The 18,733-nt window shown below is 36.0% G+C and overlaps 1 protein-coding gene across 1 annotated transcript in view; it reads right to left on the reverse strand.

Moving 5' to 3' along the window:
• Positions 1 to 18,733, reverse strand: part of LOC150102348 (poly [ADP-ribose] polymerase tankyrase-like) — a 1,002,656-nt gene that overhangs the window by 344,957 nt on the left and 638,966 nt on the right. The window contains 2 exon segments of the mRNA XM_090399561.1: positions 7,803 to 7,944; positions 8,044 to 8,120. Coding sequence (XP_090255687.1) covers positions 7,803 to 7,944; positions 8,044 to 8,120 — 219 coding nt within the window.

Consider the following 18,733-nt stretch of genomic DNA (forward strand, 5'->3'; position numbering starts at 1 on the left):
CAGGACAATAATCATTGTAATCGAGCTCTCTCCCTGTATCCCAGCCTACAGGTTAAAATTTAATAATAGTCTTACTAAATAAAAATTTATTGTATTAGAAATAGTATTAATTTAACACAACTAGATATTACTGAAGGTAGGGATCACATAGAATTTAGTACAGAATTTGATAATTGAGCCAATAAATGAGAGCATACATATACGCATACATATATATCAAAGAGTAGAAATAAAATATGAATAAACCAATAAGAAAAAATAATGAATAAAAAAATGGATAAAAAGGTTAAGAATTAATAACTAAAACAAGAACTAAAAACCTGTAATGTGATGAAATATACTAGGCATCTATAACGAATATGATCACGTTGCAACCGATTGGTGAGAGTGACCATATGGTCTTAACCTGGGAGGTGGCTAAATGTGTGGAATTAGCAATTAAGATGGGAAGTATATGTGGAATTACAGGGTTGGTAAGTATGACAAGCTTATGAGATTGCTTGGATTGGTACCATGGCATATAAAACTGCAAGGGCTGTATGCTCATAGTGCATGAGAAGTAATAAAAGAGTGTCTGAGTGGATGAATATCTTTAAGCTGCAAAAAAGAAGAAATAATTGTGGAGGAGAAAGCTGACCTGTAGGCACAGGAACACTACAAGGCACAGGCAAGAAGGGTAACTAGTATGGTAAGAAAGGCAATAGCAGATTATGAGAAGTTAGCAATGCAGCCTAAAGAAAATCACAAACAGTTCTTTCGATATGTTGCAAGTAAAAGAAAGAATTTATGGCAGAATGATTTTAATGAACGCCAATGGTAGTGAGGTAACTGAATCAGTTGAAATAGTAGAATTACTAAGTGAACACTTTGCAAGAGATCCAGGTGGGGATATTGCAGGAAAGAGAGAGCCAGAAGGCTTATATGGGAACTGAGGTAAATGAAATGCAGGTGCATAGCATATAACAGAACCTTAATGTGAATACAGCTGTCGAATTGGATGGTATACTAGCTCAAGTTTTACATGAAGCAGCAAGGGTATTGTCAGTACCCTTGACCATATTGTTTAATCTAAGTCTCAGCTCTAGATTAGTTCCAAGAGGTTGGAAAGAGGGGAAAATAGTTCCATTGCATAAAGGAGGCTCCAAGACTGATGTAGCAAATTACCGACTGATCAGCATATCAGCAGTTGTTGTCAAAGTATTGGAAAAGTTGGTCAAGAGCAAAATACAGGAATGGATACATGGAAACGGGATACTGTATTGGAGCAGCATAGTTTGGTGAAGGGTAGGTCATGCCTCAGTAACCTGCTCACATTTTATAATACAGTGACAGCAGAATTAGATAATGGTAATGGGTCTGCAGCACATGAGATGGATAGGAGGGTGATTGATGGAGTGATATCAGAGAGTAGTATATCCAGGAGTAGAGTCCAAAAGAAGGCCTATGACTACTGGCATACTGCAGACTTCTATTCTTGGATCACTACAGTTTAAATTGTTCATTAATAATATAGGAAAGGATCTGAGGAAAACTGTTTAGTTCTTTGCCGATGATGAAAAGTTGGGTAGAGCAATAGTTAATGCAAATGATGTCAAACTTTTGCAGGATAATTTGGACAGATTGAACAATGGAGAAAGGATGCCGGTTTAATGTGGCAAAGTGTTATGTTATGTATTCTGGGGTGAAAAGATTACTAGCTGTATGCCACAATGGTGGAGCTGTACTCCAGAGACTTATGAGTGTTAGTGGATAGAGAGTTATGGGAAGGGTCCTACTTAAGGAGTTTTGGGGGCACATAGCAAAAGTGGCTAAAGCAGCTCATCAGATCACTTGGATACTGAAGAATACTTTGATGAGCAGAGACAAGTAGGTTCAAGGATTTCTTGGTGATAAGGAGGAGGCAGAGAGGATCCAGCAGTGGGTGACTAGGATAGTAGCTGGTCTATGGAATGAACTTTAGGTTGAAGATTTGTGGGTTACAGAAATTGGTAGAAAAGGGGTGATTTTCTTCCTTGGCAGAAAACAGGTGATATGATTGAGACATACAAATTACTGAAGGATTTTAACAAGATTAAATCAGAAGAAATTTTTCAGAACAGATCTGGTGGTGGGAGAACTAGGGGCTATCCATGGAAACTGAGTAAGAGTGTAGTAAGCAAGGGTGCTAAGACTAGGTTGCCAGAGTCTGTTGTAGGTGCCACGCCTGTGAATGAGATCAAAGCAAAGTAGGACAGATATTTTGCAAATGTTGGATAGTTCTTGACATGACATTTAGGGTCTCCATCAAGGAGTCTAAAGACTCCTTGATGGAGATATACCACCTTTATGGAGAGACTGCTTGATGGAGATATACCTTGAGATATACCACCTTTACCACGAGTTGCTCCAGTCTAAAGACTGCGGCAACCCGTGGTAAAGGTGGTATATGACTTCAACCTTGCTATCACCTCTGGGTCTCGCTCCTACTGCTCAATAAAGGTCGAAACCAGTCTGGGTAGTGACCTTTCCCATAATGCATAGCATTATATATGTCCGCAAGGAGATGTGCTTTGCATTATGGGATACCAAAGCAAGTGATGTGGAGTCATACCACCTTTACCAAAGTTGCCCCAGTCCTGAAAATACTTCGGCGACAAAACTTTGTTTGCTTGCACTTGGATAAAGGAGTAAACTAAGTATATAATTTCTTGTATCCTTAATTTATAATAATACACAACAAGCCAGCAACATGAGTGATAGTCTGTTTGCTGTTTTGTAGGATTCATTATTAGATTTTAGAGAAGACGTGATTTTTTATATATTTTTACTATATATATATTTGGCATATTTCTATGATCATTTATTCTTCTTCATCTTTTTTTTTTTTCAAAATCTCATACAATTTTCCACTCCATTATGAAGTTATATATTAATATTTTCCACGTAAGTCATGAAAATTGCTGCAAGTAGTACACATAATACAGAAAGTGATTCCTTATCTTTGAACTATGAATGAACTACAAAAATTTTTTGGAGGTCAGCATTTTTTGTAAAGATATTGCATTTTTCAAATCTGATGTGTTTTATGTGTAGATCAGCTAAGTAATCCTATAGAGGGTAGCTTCTTCCTCCACTCTGGAAGCAATATGCAGTGCCAAGGTTGAGTTTACCATTCAGCATGTAAAATGTGGCTGAACAGTAAAAACATGCAAAATTAGTTTTGTATTTTTTACAAGGGGGATATAGATAGGGATAAATGGGGGGAAGGGGGGGACAACCATTTTTTTTTCTTTCTTTCATGCTTTTATTTAGAGAAAGTGAAAAATTACTTTTCATATATTTTCCAGCTGTGTTTTGCAAAATCAAACATCAATCAAAACACCAAACCTATCGTGGGACTGCATGATGCCACCTGGGTGGAGGAAGCCACCACCACCAACCAGACCAACGGATGCAGTTTTGAAAATTCAATATCTTTACAAAACAAATGAAGAATATTAAAGTTGTGTGGTTTTTTTTCATAGTTCAGACTAAGAAACAGAAACCAGTTATAAAACTTTTGTTATGTCATGCTTTTATTTAGAGAAAGTGAAAAATTACTTTTCATATATTTTCCAGCTATGTTTTGCAAAACCAAACATGGGTGGAGGAAGATGCCACCGCCCAGACCAACAGATGCAGTTTTGAAAATTCAATATCTTTACAAAACAAATGACGAATATCACAGTTTTGTGGGTTTTTTTCACAGTCCAGACTAAGAAACCACTTGTTAGGAAATTTTTGTTATGTCATGCTTTTACTTAGAGAAAGTGAAAAATTACTTTTCATATATTTTCCAGCTGTGTTTTGCAAAAGCAAACATCAACCAAAACATCAAACCTATCTTGGGACTACATGATGCCAACTGGGTGGAGAAAGACACCACGGCCCAGACCAACAGATGCAGTTTTGAAAATTCAATATCTTTACAAAACAAATGACAAATGGCAAAGTTTTGTGGGTTTTTTTCATAGTCCAGACTAAGAAACTACTTGTTATGAAATTTCCATGGGAATTAATCTATTCTGCACTAATGTTCCAACAGCATCAGGCACATCCTTGTCAATATCTGAATAATAAAAGTCCTAACTATCAGACAAAAACAAACAAACAATTACATTGATTGCATGATGAGGACTTTCAAAGAATACTCTATCTTTTACAAAGGTTTTGGAATATTTTCTTCTTAAAAAGAAGTTCAACTATTCTGACTCCCATTAGTGTCATTGCTTAGAACATTTCCTATAATGCCAACACAGGGATCATCATGCAGAAAAGGCTAAACATCATGTCATCTCTATCTTCAAAAATATCCAGGAATATCAAATTAATATTGATATAATAAAATTTAATTGCAAACTATTAATATTTAGCCTATAGGGTGGACTACAGGGGTAGCTTTATTACCATAAACACATTACTATTTTCAATTGATTATTTGATACCAGGAGCCACATGAAGATTACAGAAAATCTGAAGTAGTGAATTAGTTACGATATTTACAAAACATGAAGATATTTTATTTTTTTAATTTATTTTTTAAGTAAATCCAAATCTACAAAAATATATAAATCTATACTACATCAAGTACACTGGGTGTGCTAAGGAAATTTATAATTTTTTATTTATCAAGTTCAGAAACTTGCTCTAGAAACAAACATGGAACTTATTAAGCCACTTCAGACCTCCAATAAGTAGGATGGCAGTTTAAAACTAAGCAAATGAAATTCATCCACCAACCTAAAGTAAATCACAAACAATCATCACAAACAATCAAGCCCATAGTTGGATTCCTACAGCCTGTTGGACAGTAGGCACATTCACAACTCAGCCAACCAAGAAGACAAGTGAATTTTTTTTTTTTTTTGATTAAATAACAGAAAATATCCTATAAATCTTTAGCAAGTGATGCAATTTAAACTCAAACTTGATGTACTGCTTAATTAGCACAGTGTTCCTTAATTTAAAAAAATACCAATTCAGTAATTTGCTACATATTTAATGATGTAGTTTGTAAATAATGTTTACTATGCAAACTTCAGTAATCGGTACTGATAATGTTAAAAAAAAAAAAAAAAAAACTGAAGTTAAGAATAAACTATTTGTATACCATTTCCTTCCGAATCCTAGCTTTACTGGGTTAATAAGCACATTATACCTAATAGGAAATTATGTTCTTGTTTTCATTCATATTTAAGACCAGTTAGCTTTCAGATAAACTTTAGTAAACATTTTTTTTCCCCACACTTTAGTTGAAAAGTTCTTATAAATTGCTTTAAAATACTCTTTTCAACATGCAAAACTCATTGGGAAGAATTAATTTTTTTTCTCCTCTCTCTCTTCAAATTGTTTGAAAAGAAATAGGTTTTCTACAATTCATAATAAATGGAGGTGATCTTTGTTGAGGCTTCAACTATAATACAAACTGGTTTACCTTTACTCAATTACACAAGTGAAGGATACTTAAGCTTTTGCTATTTAACAAAAACCTAATGAAAATGTTTCATCTATCCACTAAAATATCAGATAATTCTCCATATCTCACCAACACTTGATCTTTTAAAAATTAAAGATGCCAAGAAATTATATTCTTGGTTTCATCCTTTGTCCAAGTGTAAGCAAACAATTTGAGTGTGAAATCACTTCATAACTGGACTACCTGTATGTAGAGGATGACTGCCTTCACATCAATTGCCCTAATATCCCATAATGCAATGTACATATCCTTACGGACATGTAGAATACTATGCATTATGTGAAGGACCACTACCAAGACAAGTTTTGACCTTTATTAAGTGAAATGACTTCATGAGCAAACTTTGTTTACACTTGAATAAAGGATGAAACCTAGAATATAATTTCTTGTCATCTTTAATTTATAGTATATTCAAGTGAAAAAACTTCGAACACCTGATCTTTTGTCCTCTCTTTTCACTTACATCATAGGCATAAGTTCTGCAATTCATAACTCAGAATAACCTCAAACATTTCTTTGCATGGAACGTCCATCCTTCATCCACCATTTTTTTTGTTTCATGCCCTGTGAAATTACAATGGTGCCAAATAGGATGACTAGAGTAACTTCGCTCCCACAGTTCATATTTCTGTTAACTTGATATGAACACTTACTACAATGAATAACATTTGTAGTAAGTTGGAATGAAGAAGTATCTCTCATTTCACTCAAAATTCACAACCATGATCCAAGATTAGACTCTATATACAAGGCCAAATGCACAGAATTTATCTCCTCTTCATAGTAGTCAAGTTTGCCGATTCCTTCAAATGCAAGGGCCACTGGATGAAATCTCTTCCTTGCCATTCTTTCATCTATAACTTACCCTGATGTACTATTGTAACCTACCTCCTCTTCTTTGCTATGGTCATACTGCATATATGACCATAGCAACTTACCCACAAGAAAAGTTCACAGAAGTTCATTACACTTGCTTTTCTTGCAGGGGAAAAAGGTGATTTTTTTTTTAAAGCATTTTTATTGACTTTGTGTTATGGTAATTCATTTTTAGAAAGGCATTAGCAAATTTAATAATACTTCTTATAAAAAAACATTACATATTACAACTATTCAATTCACAAACATATTTCTAAGCATGCATTGTTTGCATAAATGAGATCCATGGGCCATAGAAAAATTCTTGCTAATGAATTCAATGAAAGATTATATAACTGAAACAACATATAATAAATATAACAATCAGATCAGCTGTGGCTTCTATCTACTGTAGAATCTGTTGCATCAATAATAAAAAACATACGAAAGATATTTAATGAAATAATAAATTTAGTTTAATCCTTTATCCAAGTGTAAGCAAACAAAGTTTGCGCCTGAAAATATCTTTCTTCAGGACTGAGTAAGGTGGTACATCCCTTGGCAACTCGTAGCAAAGGTGGATCAAGCTCTCATCACGCCTTGTCTCAGTATCTCCCATAATGCAAAGCACATCTCCCTGCAGACATGTATAATGCTATGCATTAAGGGAAGGGCTACTACCCAGACAGGTTTTGACCTTTATTGAGGTCTCGTCAGTGGGAGACAGATCCAGAGTGGTGATAGTAAGCCTCTGCCTCGCACTGACGAGACCTCAATAAAGGTCGAAACCGGTCTGGATAGTGGCCCTTCCCTTAATGCATAGCATTATACATGTCCGCAAGGGGGTATGCTTTGCATTATGGTACATACTGAGACAAGGAGTGATGAGAACTTAATCCACCTTTGCTACGAGTCGCCAAGGGATGTACCACCTTACCTCAGTCCTGAAGATATTTTCAGGCACAAACTTTGTTTGCTTACACTTGGATAAAGGATTAAACTAAATTTATTAGAGTCTAACCAAGTACAAAATAAATTTCCAATATTTAATGAAACTTAAAGTTGTAGTTTAGCTGCAATTAAGAGTACATTAATAATAAAGGATAACAGCTAGATTGTTTATTTTTAAATATTAGTTTTAATTTGTATACAAGAATTAAAGTTTAAGACTATATTCACATCAAATTGGTCGAAAGGCTTCAGACTAAAATTTGAGTGGCATGCATGACAATGAGCTCTATGAAGATCATAGCCCCTCTCCCACCCAACAACAAAACATGATTTAAAAAGTTGCCTGCTGTAAAATGAAAATAAATGGGACATGTATATGTGAATTCATCTGTAGTATTTCACTTAACAAGGAAAATTTTATGCAAACTATTTTCTTTTCCCTCCATCAAAATCACTTTTAAATAATACACAAATCTCTTTTAGATTTTTAGTATTGATTTACCTGTAATATGCTATGTTTTTTTGTTGGAGGCAATTTTGGTTGAACATGGGCCCACATCCAGTAGTTTTGTTGTTTTTGCTCAGCATCATAAATGACATCAGAGATGCAATTTGCCCCTTTTTGCAAAAGCATTAGTGCACAACTGAAAAATACCGATAATATCATTAATCCCCAATTTGTATACCATATAATTACACACAAATACATATTTTTGGAAAAAATAACCAAGTATTATATTTACCTTTCATGGCCATTTCTCATAGCTAAACTAAGGGGAGTATTTCCATTTTTATCTTTAGGATCAAGGACTTTTAGTTTCTGAAAGAGTTAGAATGAAATAACAAGAAATCAGAACAGATTAATAGAAATACAAAACTAAGCATAGAAAACAAGAAAATTGATATTCAATATAATCATATACGTAATTATATATAATTATATATCTCAAACTAATTATATTTTATAACATATAATTTAATGTAATTATATTTAAACAAAAGTGAGGATATAAATTTAAACAATGCAATTATATAAGTGCTAATTACTTTCAATGATATTCTAGTTCCACACTTGCTGTTCCTTCCAGATGCATTAGAAATACTATGGATTACAATCGTGATTTTATCATTTATGAAAATATTATTCCAAGTAAGTGATTGTCAATCAATATCTTTTTTTGTCTTTATATCTTATGGTTTGCTGACATAAAACAAACCATAACAAATGAAGGGTGATAAAACTCTCCATTAAGACATATCATGAGGCCATACCTTGAACATTTCCAGTGTAAATTTTTTGGTATAAGCCAAAAGAAGTGTTATCACATAACATGACAATAATACTTCATAACCAGTTTTCAACAAGACAACAATTTTCTTCTGAACTGATCTATTAATTGTCATGGGAAAAGGAATTAAAGTTATTACAAGGAAATCAATCCTACTTGGTCCCCTCAGGAACTACATGGCAGCAGCAATAACTGAATGTATTCCAAAAGGTCAGGATATTAAATAAGACAGGTGTAAACTGGATGACTAAAATGGTGAAGCATGCAATCTGAAAGAAAAAGGCCTTGTAAGATGAATGGCAATAATCAGTTACATGAAGGGTGCAAAGAGCAAGCTAGGAAAGACTCACTTGGTAAGGGTGGCAAAAGTGCAGTATAAGCAGCAGTTAGCAAATGAAGCTAAAAGAAAAGAAATCCCAGGGAGTTTTTTTTTTCTAATAATAATGGGAGAATGATGCGCACTGAGGAATATATACTAGAGATATTAACAGAGCAATTCATAAAAATATTTCATTCTCGTGAAGTAATATCATGCAGAACTTGAGAGAAGTGGCAAAGGAAGAGCAGCGATTGACAATGGGTGAGCAGGAGGTATAGTAGGAATCGAGTAAACTTGATGCCAACAAAGCTGTAGAATTTGAGGTTAAATCACCTCATGTTGAAAGAATGTTCTAGGGAGTTAACTTTGAGTACCTCTTTAACATAATTGGCCCAAGTTTCAAGGGAGCGGAAAGGGGATAAAATTGTTCCACTTCATAAAAGAGTGATAAGACTAAAGCTTTGAATTACAGACCAATCTGTTTGTTTGGAATTGTGTTAGAGAGGCTAGTGAGAACTAGGTTGCAGAATTGTATTGACAGCAGCAACATTCTCTTTGGTGGACAGCACGGCCTAGCCAAAGAAAGATTATGTGTTAGGAATTTACTTACTTCTAACAAGGTGACATATACTGGACATACTCAGTGCATATACATTTAGCTTTTACTAAGCCTTTGATTGCCTCTATTGAAGGCTTTAGCAAAATCTAAAATATAAAACTAAATATACAACAAAATTTTTAAAATTAAAAAAATAAATAAAACAGAGAAACATCACAGAAGCAGGAACAATGCATTAATAATAATTATTTATAAAAAATGGTGAAGAGAATGTTAAAATTTTTAGACCGATTAGTTTATTACCAGTTAACAAAAGTAACAAATAACAAAATAATGTAGGCTTGAGTTCAATCAGAGGAACATGCAGGATTTAGATGTAATTACAGTGTTAGGTAAATTATAGAAAAGGACAAACAAATATAATAAGCCTCTCCATGCGACTTTTGTGGTCTTTTTAAAAGCATCTGACTATTTCAGAACAACAGCTATCCTAGAATCACTGTTAACAACACAGGGAGTAGAAGAAACATATGTAAAAACCTTCAAATACATATATACACTGGTTTCCATAAATTAAGAAGCAAAGAGAAAAATTACAATAACTCAAAAACTGTATGATGAATTTTTACACAATTCACTGAAAAGTATTGAGGTGAGATGTGAAAAAAATGACCATAAAAATTATAAATAATTTAATTTAGTAACAAATGGGTACATGAAGACAATAGTCAAAACCAAGAAGTCAAAATAACATGGTCAAAGTCACTCAATCAGGAATGTGGTCACTCCTCAGAGCAACACTCTCTATAATGTTTTGCACTGCTTATAATGGTGTCCATGAGTTCAGCTGGTAATGACTATTCTCTTGCAAAGCTCTCCTAAGTCCCTCAAAATTTTTAGGAAGGTGACTAAGAGGAGACCTGGGTGGCCAGTCCGTATACAAGATATTGGTCCATGAGCTGAACTCGATGAGGATGAGAATTATTGTCTTGTACTATAAATCTCTCGCTCCTGTATTGCACCCACATATGGATGAACATAGGTATCCTGGACCTCCTTTACAAATGCCACATTCAGGGTTCTTCTTGAACTGTTGAAGCCCTTTGGAAGTTTTTATTTTAATTTTTATTTTTTTATGTTGCTCACTCATGAAAGGCTATTTGCAAACCTATAGCATATCTTGTATAATCGGTAGGCTAAGGATTTTTTCCCTTTTTTTTTATCAATTTTATATATATTTTTTTAATTTTTAATTTATTTTTTATATAGTCTGGAAACCCTACTCTAGAGCCTGGAACTTTTTCAAGTCACTTCAGGGCTCCAACAAGCAGGATGGTGGTCTCAAACTAGGCAATGAAATTCATATCCCAACTAAAGACAATCTCAAACACACACACACACACCAGATGATCTGAACCTACAGCCTGATAGTTGGAGAGTGGGTACACTAACAACTTGACCAACCAGGCTGGTGGAGGCCTGGTTGACAGAGTGGTTGGCTGAAATGCTTCATGGGAAGGATATTCCATATAATTAAGGTGGATGGAATGAAAGATTGATGACAGCAGGTTTAGTGAATATGCAGTTCGATTTTAAAGAGATGTTGAGCAGATGTTGTCCGGGTTCCTGTAGATCTGGTAGAAATGGGAGGCATAATGTACGCAAGTTCTGCTGAACAATGGCCATGGAAATATCTGTAAAAGAAATACAATTCAGAAACTGATCTTATGGGTAAGTGGCCAAAGAGAGTCTATAAAACAAATGTTATAATTAATCAACCAAAATGCTCTTTTCTGAAAGCATAAAAAATTGTTAGGGGAGGAGTTTGGTGCACCACCACAAATATGACAGCAGTATTCCAAGGTTGGTTGGATTTGGGATTTATAGAGTAAGTATAAATCTCAAATGCTGCTGAGAAGTAGAGGCTTGAGCAGGAAAGGATGCCAATGTTTTGGAAGTTGATGATGATATAGAAGTAATTTGATTGTGCCAGAAAGGTTTAGAGAGAGGGTCAATCTGAGAAGAGAAATTTAGTCCTGCCTGTTGAATGCTAAGCATAATCAAAAGCAAGCAGAGAAGATTTGAGGTCTTTTTTTATGTGAAAAAAAGCAAAACTGCATTTTGGAAGCAGTGAAGTTGACTAGGCTGTTTGCACCACCCCAAGCAAGGATGCTGTGGAGATCAATATTTAGGGAACTTATTACTGATGATCTTGAGGCTTGAAGTGATTCAGCAATGCACACAGTGGTGTGTGCTATCATCAGCAAAACTTTGAATAGGGTTTGCAGTCAATCAGGGCAGGTTGTTTACATTAATAAGGAAGAGGATGGGTGAAATGACAAAGTAACGTGGGAGAATGGCATTGACAGAAAAGTCTGAGGGGAAAACACTATCCAAAGAACACAAGCTGCCATCATTACATGTAGGAATCTATCTGAGAGAAAACTGACAATCTATTTACATAATGACAAAGGCAGTCCAAATGATGGTAACTTCTGCCAGATCCTATCAAAAGCCTTGGTGATGTCGAGAACAATGGCACAGGTTATTCCAAACTTTTCCATGGAATGGGTCCAAAGGTGTGTGTGTAAACAAGATCTTCTGTGGGTCTGGACTATTGGTCAAGTCTGCATAATTTTTTTTTTCTAGTTTACATGACTGAAATTTAATACCACCTACTTGTGTGGCAAGTATGTTCTTTAAAGATGCAATGACCAGATCTAAGCACAGAAATCCAGATGTGCTCTGATGAAAGACTTATACAATGGGACCACCACATTTTTATCTCTCATGGTCAATGTCCTCCTCAACACCGAAACAATTCATGTTAGAGGCTAAATGGATTGCATACAGCACTCAGAAAGGATTAAAACAGAATTTAATACTTCCTATATTTCATCTCAGTCACTGAGACATCTTCAGGGATTACAAAAAAAACTAATGTAACATATACACAAATACCACACAAGACTAAGCCCAACCACGTGGGTGACTCTAAAGTCCTATCTAGGTGGAGCACCCTCTAAGGACGGTTGTAGGTGGCCTGGAATGTAAGGTGGGATCTCTGATGATAAGTGTTTCCCAAATCTTAGGAAGCTTAATGCAACCGTATTTATTAAGATTTGGTTGATTTCTGAGAGCTGCTGCTGATTCTAAACACAGTCTCTCTTTTTTTGAATTTGCTGTGGTGGAGCATTGTAGTTTTTTTCCATGAGATCCTGTGGGTTGTATCTAAGACATGGTCAGCAAGGCTGACTGACCATAGTCATAGTTGCATTATTTGTGTTCCTCTAGGCAGATGGTTGCTGATCTGCCTATCTGTCCAAAGTGCACCAGCTTACAGGAACAGGGTACTTTATAAACTCCAGGCACGAGAGAGGAGGGAGCTCATCTTTTGTAGAACGGATAAGGGTAGCAAGTTTGCGGTGGGGGCTTAAGCCTCTACACATGGATTCTAATCATCCATGGAGAAGAAACAGCATGCAAATCCAGACAATATGGTAAGTCAAAACTACGGCTGACTAGGCAACTAAATAGGCTGGCGTTTTAAAAAGATGTTAGGATACAAGAGTGATATCCGACTGTGTTAAGCTAAAGATCAACTTTCATTCCAAAAAAGCCCTCGGCATATATAACCGCGCCATCTTTGCACTACTGCAGAACAAATTGTCGCTACTCATGCCACCCTCTCCGAGACGAATGCCACTATTGGCACCTTACAATCAGAGGATTAAGTACCACTGTACTTAATCCTGAGCTTTGGTCCATTCTCTCTGGCATCTCAGAAGCTTCCACACAGAAATAATTTTAAATAATAAAAAATATAACAATCTGTGTAAATCCAAACTGCAACCGCAAATTCAACTGCACCAGACAATAGTTAATCTACATTCCAAAGGGCTCGATGACAATGCTGTCAGTGTCATAAGCCTCGGCCACAATTTCGTGGTCACACCAAAAGAAGTGCCGGTGCTAGATATAATGTATAATATCAAATGTGGGATCTGTCACTTAGTGCTGGAGATAGCAAATAATAATATCAGACTTGATGTCGCCAACATTCTCACCGAGTCTTCGCCTCCAAAATGTAATTTACCGTCTGACCTATACACACTCAGGAAATTACAGAAAGAAAAAAGTATCGTCATCACCAGAGTGGATAAGGGTAATGTCACAGTCGTCCTTAATGCAACGGAATAAAACTGAAAAATGAAGATTATCCTCTGAGATCACTCTACCTACATCCCACTAGAACACAACCGCACAAAAACACAAGTTAAAAAATTAAAAAACTTACTTAAAAAATAATCTTCCTGGCCTGCGGACATTAGAAAAAAACTCAAACCTTTCTGTTCCCATCCCCCATGAATATAAAGTTTACCAAAAATCCACAAACCTAATTCCCCACTTAGACCTATAGTAGATGCCACTAACGCACCTTGCTACAAGTTGTCAAAACAGCTGGCCAACTCTGAACCCCCTCTCACTCAGCTTTCCACATCCTATATAAAAAACTCTACCCATTTTAAAACCCTAATAGAAAATCTAACCTTAAATAGCACAGCCATATTGGTAAGCTTTGACATCTCCTCACTGTTTACCAATATTCCCTTAATTGATAACTTAACACTCTTAGAAAATGTTTCTCCTTCTGACATCTTAGATCTCTTTTTCTTTGCCATCAATTCTGGTTATTTTTCTTGGAAGAACAATATCTACAAGCAGATAGAAGGAACCGCCATGGGTTTGCCCCTCTTGCCAATTTTTATATGGAAAATTTTGTAAAAACGACCCATAGACTCAGCCCCTCACAAACCTTATCTAGCTAAGATATATAGATAGATGTGTTCTCTATTTGGCCTTATGGCCCAGACACATTAGACTCCTTCCTCAATCACCTCAACAGCCTACATCCAAGAATTCAGTTTACGATGGAAAAGGAAAAGAACAATTGTTTACCCTTCCTAGATGCTTAGTTACACGCCTTCCTAACGGTACACTTTCCTTCACTGTAAATAGAAAACCTATGCACACAGGCAGATACATTCACAAACTCTCCCACCACCACCACCACTACCCAGCTCAATAATATGGCATTATTAAAACTCTAACCAAGATCTACAATCTTTGTTCCAGTGGAACCGCCCTTACAACTGAGCTCAACCACATACACAACACTTTCCACTCCAATGGCTACAATGATCAGAATATTAAAAAAATAATCAGTTCCTCCCCCATTCCTTGGTCTTCTGTTCAGAAAGACTTCATAAATGCCATCACCATACCCTATATCTGTGGCACATCAGAAAAAATAGCCAAGATTTTAAAAAAGTACAACCTACACACAGCATTTAAGCCCCACCGCAAACTTGCTACCTTATCCGTTCTACAAAAGATCAGCTTCCTCCTCTCTCAGTGCCTGGAGTTTATAAAGTACTTTGTTCCTGTAAGTTGGTATACTTTGGACAGACAGGCAAATCAGTAACCATCTGCCTAGAGGAACACAAGTCATGCAACTACGACTATGGTCAGTCAGCCTGGCTGACCATGTCTTGGATACAACCCACAGGATCTCATGAAGAAAAAACCATAATGCTCCACCACAGCAAATTCAAAAAAAGAGAGACTATTTTTAGAATCAGCAGCAGCAGCTCTCAGAAATCAACCAAATCTTAATAAATATGGTTGCATTAAGCTTCCTAAGATTTGGGGAAACACTGATCTTCCACCTACAACCACCTTCAAAAGGCAGTTGTAGGTGGCCTGGTATGTAAGGTGGGCGCTCCACCTAGATAGGACTCACCCATGTGGTTGGGCTTAGTATTGTGTAGTATTTGTGTATATGTTACATTAGTTTTTTTGTAATCCTTGAAGATGTCTCAGTGACTGAGATGAAATATAGGAAGTATTAAATTCTGTTTAAATACTTTCTGAGTGCTGTATACAATCCATTAAGCTTCTAATATGATGTCCTCATAACACTTAAGCCTTTACACATGGATTGCAACAATTCTATGAGGTATCTCACAAGATTTACAATATGGCCTTGGAACTTCAAATCTCTATCCATTATCACCCAAAGATCAATTGCTTCTTGCACTTCTTTCAGCATAACTCCACCAAGTGAGTATAAGGCATCCCAACTGTTGATCCCAAAATTTAAATCCTTACATTTAATTGCATTAAAGTGATATCCCCATTTGTTTGCAGACACTCCAGCTTATTTAAATCCTCTTGAAGAGCCAAAACATTAGTTACCAATACTAATAACCCTCCAACGCTTCACACCATCTGAGAACAATTGAAAAGCTTGGCATCTTTAAATTATATAAAAGTTTTTTTTTACCTTTGCATAAAATCTCTACATTCCTACATCAACATAAAACCAACACATCACCCCATGAAAAAACCAGACATTCATAAGGTTGATTGCTCTTGTGGGCATTTGCTATGTAGGAAAGAAGGAAAAGCCATGGGGAGATTCGCATGTCTAAACATGCATCTAAAAAAAAAAAAAAGAGAGAGCATAAATCCAGCTTGGCATCCCACACAACTACTACAGGCCATCAATTTGTTTGGGAAGAAACAAAAATGAATAATACTGATCATAACTGTTTTGCAGGAAAGTTCAAGGAAGCCTCACAAATGCTAAGAATCCCCCACACAACATAACAAAAATCAAGGCTTAATCTTCTACTAAGTTTAGTCTACTTTCATTAAAAAATCTAACTGCCAAGGATCTGGTATGTGACATGCATGATGATAGCAACAACTACCAGTGTTCCAAAACTCATGCAGTAATGAATTTAAAGTTTTTATTCTGGCTGTGAAGTTCTGATAACATCTAGGTGTAATTAATTGTTTCTCATCTTAAAGATTCTCGAGGTCCTGCAAACCCTTCAAAACTCTTTTGGATGAAGAAGGATGCCATTTTTTGAATTTTGTGTTCACCCACTGAGTGTAAATTAGCAAAACAGTGATGTATTTACTGTGGCTCTTTTTTTTTACTGTGGTTGTCTCTTGATTAGTATGGTTTCTGAACTTGATGAAGTCCTTCGAATTCTTAGGAGGACTTGATTTTATTATTATGTTGGAGGGTTAATGGATTTTTTACAACACTCAAAAAGAATTAAAATAGAATTTAATACTTCCTATATTTCGTCCTAGTCACTAGGACATCTACGGGGATTACAAAGACAATTAATGTAACATGCACACAAAAACTTACAATACTAAGCCCAACCACGTGGGTGACAATAAAGTCCTATCTAGGTGGAGCGCCCTCTAAGGGCAGTAGTAGGTGGCCTGGAATGTAAGGTGGGACCTCTGGTGATGACTGTTTCCCAAATCTTCGGAAGCTTAATGCAATCGTATTTGTTAAGATTTGGTTGGTTTCTGAGATCTGCTGCTGCTTCTAAGAAAAGTATCTCTTTCACAGCACTTTAGCCTCTACACAAGAATACTAGGAGGACTTGAGTTCAGTACCAGAGCTCTTCACCCTCCCACAAAAGCCACATATGGACACCCACAGACTGTCAAGCTATGACTGCACCAGATAATGAAACGCTGGGGCAACCTCAGACGCAATTTAAGCATCACAGCAAGCTTTTGTCCCTGCTGATGGACCAAGTCCTGTCTTGCTGAAGCAGAGGGCAAAGTAGAGCAAGACTACCAGGTTCTCCCTTTCCAGCATGTCCACAGGTCATACCACACAGCAAACATGTGGCAAAACTTTGGATCCCCAATGATTGTAAGATAAGATAATAAAAGACTCAAGAAAATTAGAGCAAAGACCATGGGAAGAAAATCCAAGAAAAGAGGAAGAAGAAAAAGGGCCAGTGGAGATATGTTCTTTTTTCTTTGACATTCTGCTAAATGTTGTTCTTGTGGTGATATATACTGTCAATTCATCTCATAAAGGTATGTTCTGCTCAGTGCTGATTTTCTGAATCTACTTCTAAAAAGTTTGGCTTAATGAGGAATGGGATGGAAATTCTACCTTGCAATTAGTACATGTCAGCATTTTGCACTCAGTCCTTGGTTCACAGAAATGGTAGGACCACAGCAAGTAGGATAAACTTGGCAGGGCAATTAAGATACCATGCCTTAAATGATGCTGGGGATAATGTAAGTATTATATTCTTGGTCAGTACTAGGATACCAACTCTAGATATGAAAGAGAATTCTGATGTCTGTCATTTCTTTTAATTTAGAACCAATCTTCTTATCAGGAATATCAAGAAGATTCAAGTTTGATATTACTTCTTGAGATAAGTCAAGTGTTTCATGGATTAGGAGGGGATTTATTACCATGACTAATATTTCCCAAGAATGATGCTGCATGAAGAAGTTGCTGATTCTTTCTGGAACAATATTTCAACAATGCTTCCTGAATGGAACTTTTTTCCCACAGGTTTTTTTTTTTTATTGTGCCAACCCTTCCATATACATCTCCATAAAGAAGGGTAACATTTTCTCAATCAGATGTTCATTACATGTATAATAAGAAAAAAATGGCATATTTGTAAAAGATGGTTTTACAAATATTGATGTTTTTTGTTTTCCTTGAAGTTATAATAGTTTCTGCACTTGAATAAGGTTGAGGCCAGTGATAAACCTGAGAATGAAAGACTCACTGTGAAGAACAGAAAGAATTCACTGCCAAACCACACCATCCAACAAGAAGCTACATGTGATGGCCACTATTTAAAAAGCAAAAACTATGTTCAGACATGCAGTTCCAGGGGCCTGGTCCCCCAGACGATGGGGAGGAAGGAGACATGCAACTGTTATGGAAGGAAACCAACTAGATGACTAAGCATGAGTGAACCACACAGTGCTGTCCATCTTGCCAGCCTCTCACCTTTCAGATGTCCACATAGCAATAATGGTGACAGGCTCCAGTGATGAACAGTAAGACAGGATAATAAAAGATTTAGAAGTAAACCAAAGAATATGAGAAGAAAAGCATATCCAAAGTTGAAAAATTAAACAAGCTATCCAACCTTGGAAATTTCCCTCCTTAAATTAAAGATGCTAAGAAATTATATTCTTGTTTAATTCATTATCCAAGTGTAGGCAAACAAGGTTTGCATGTGAAGTATCTTCACATTAATTGCTCAGTAACTCGTAACAAAATGCACTCATCCGTTCAGATGTGTATAATTATTATTACTATTAACATCTGACCTCCATGGAGTCAAAAGACTCATTGTGGAAGGTCTATACTCTCATGCCATGCTTTGAAACCATTCACAGTTTCTGCA

This window comes from Typopeltis vanoorti, chromosome 10, assembly GCF_054136105.1.
Source record: "Typopeltis vanoorti isolate ZY-2024b chromosome 10, IOZ_Tvanoo_1.0, whole genome shotgun sequence".
NCBI classification, from domain to species: Eukaryota; Metazoa; Arthropoda; class Arachnida; order Uropygi; family Thelyphonidae; genus Typopeltis; species Typopeltis vanoorti.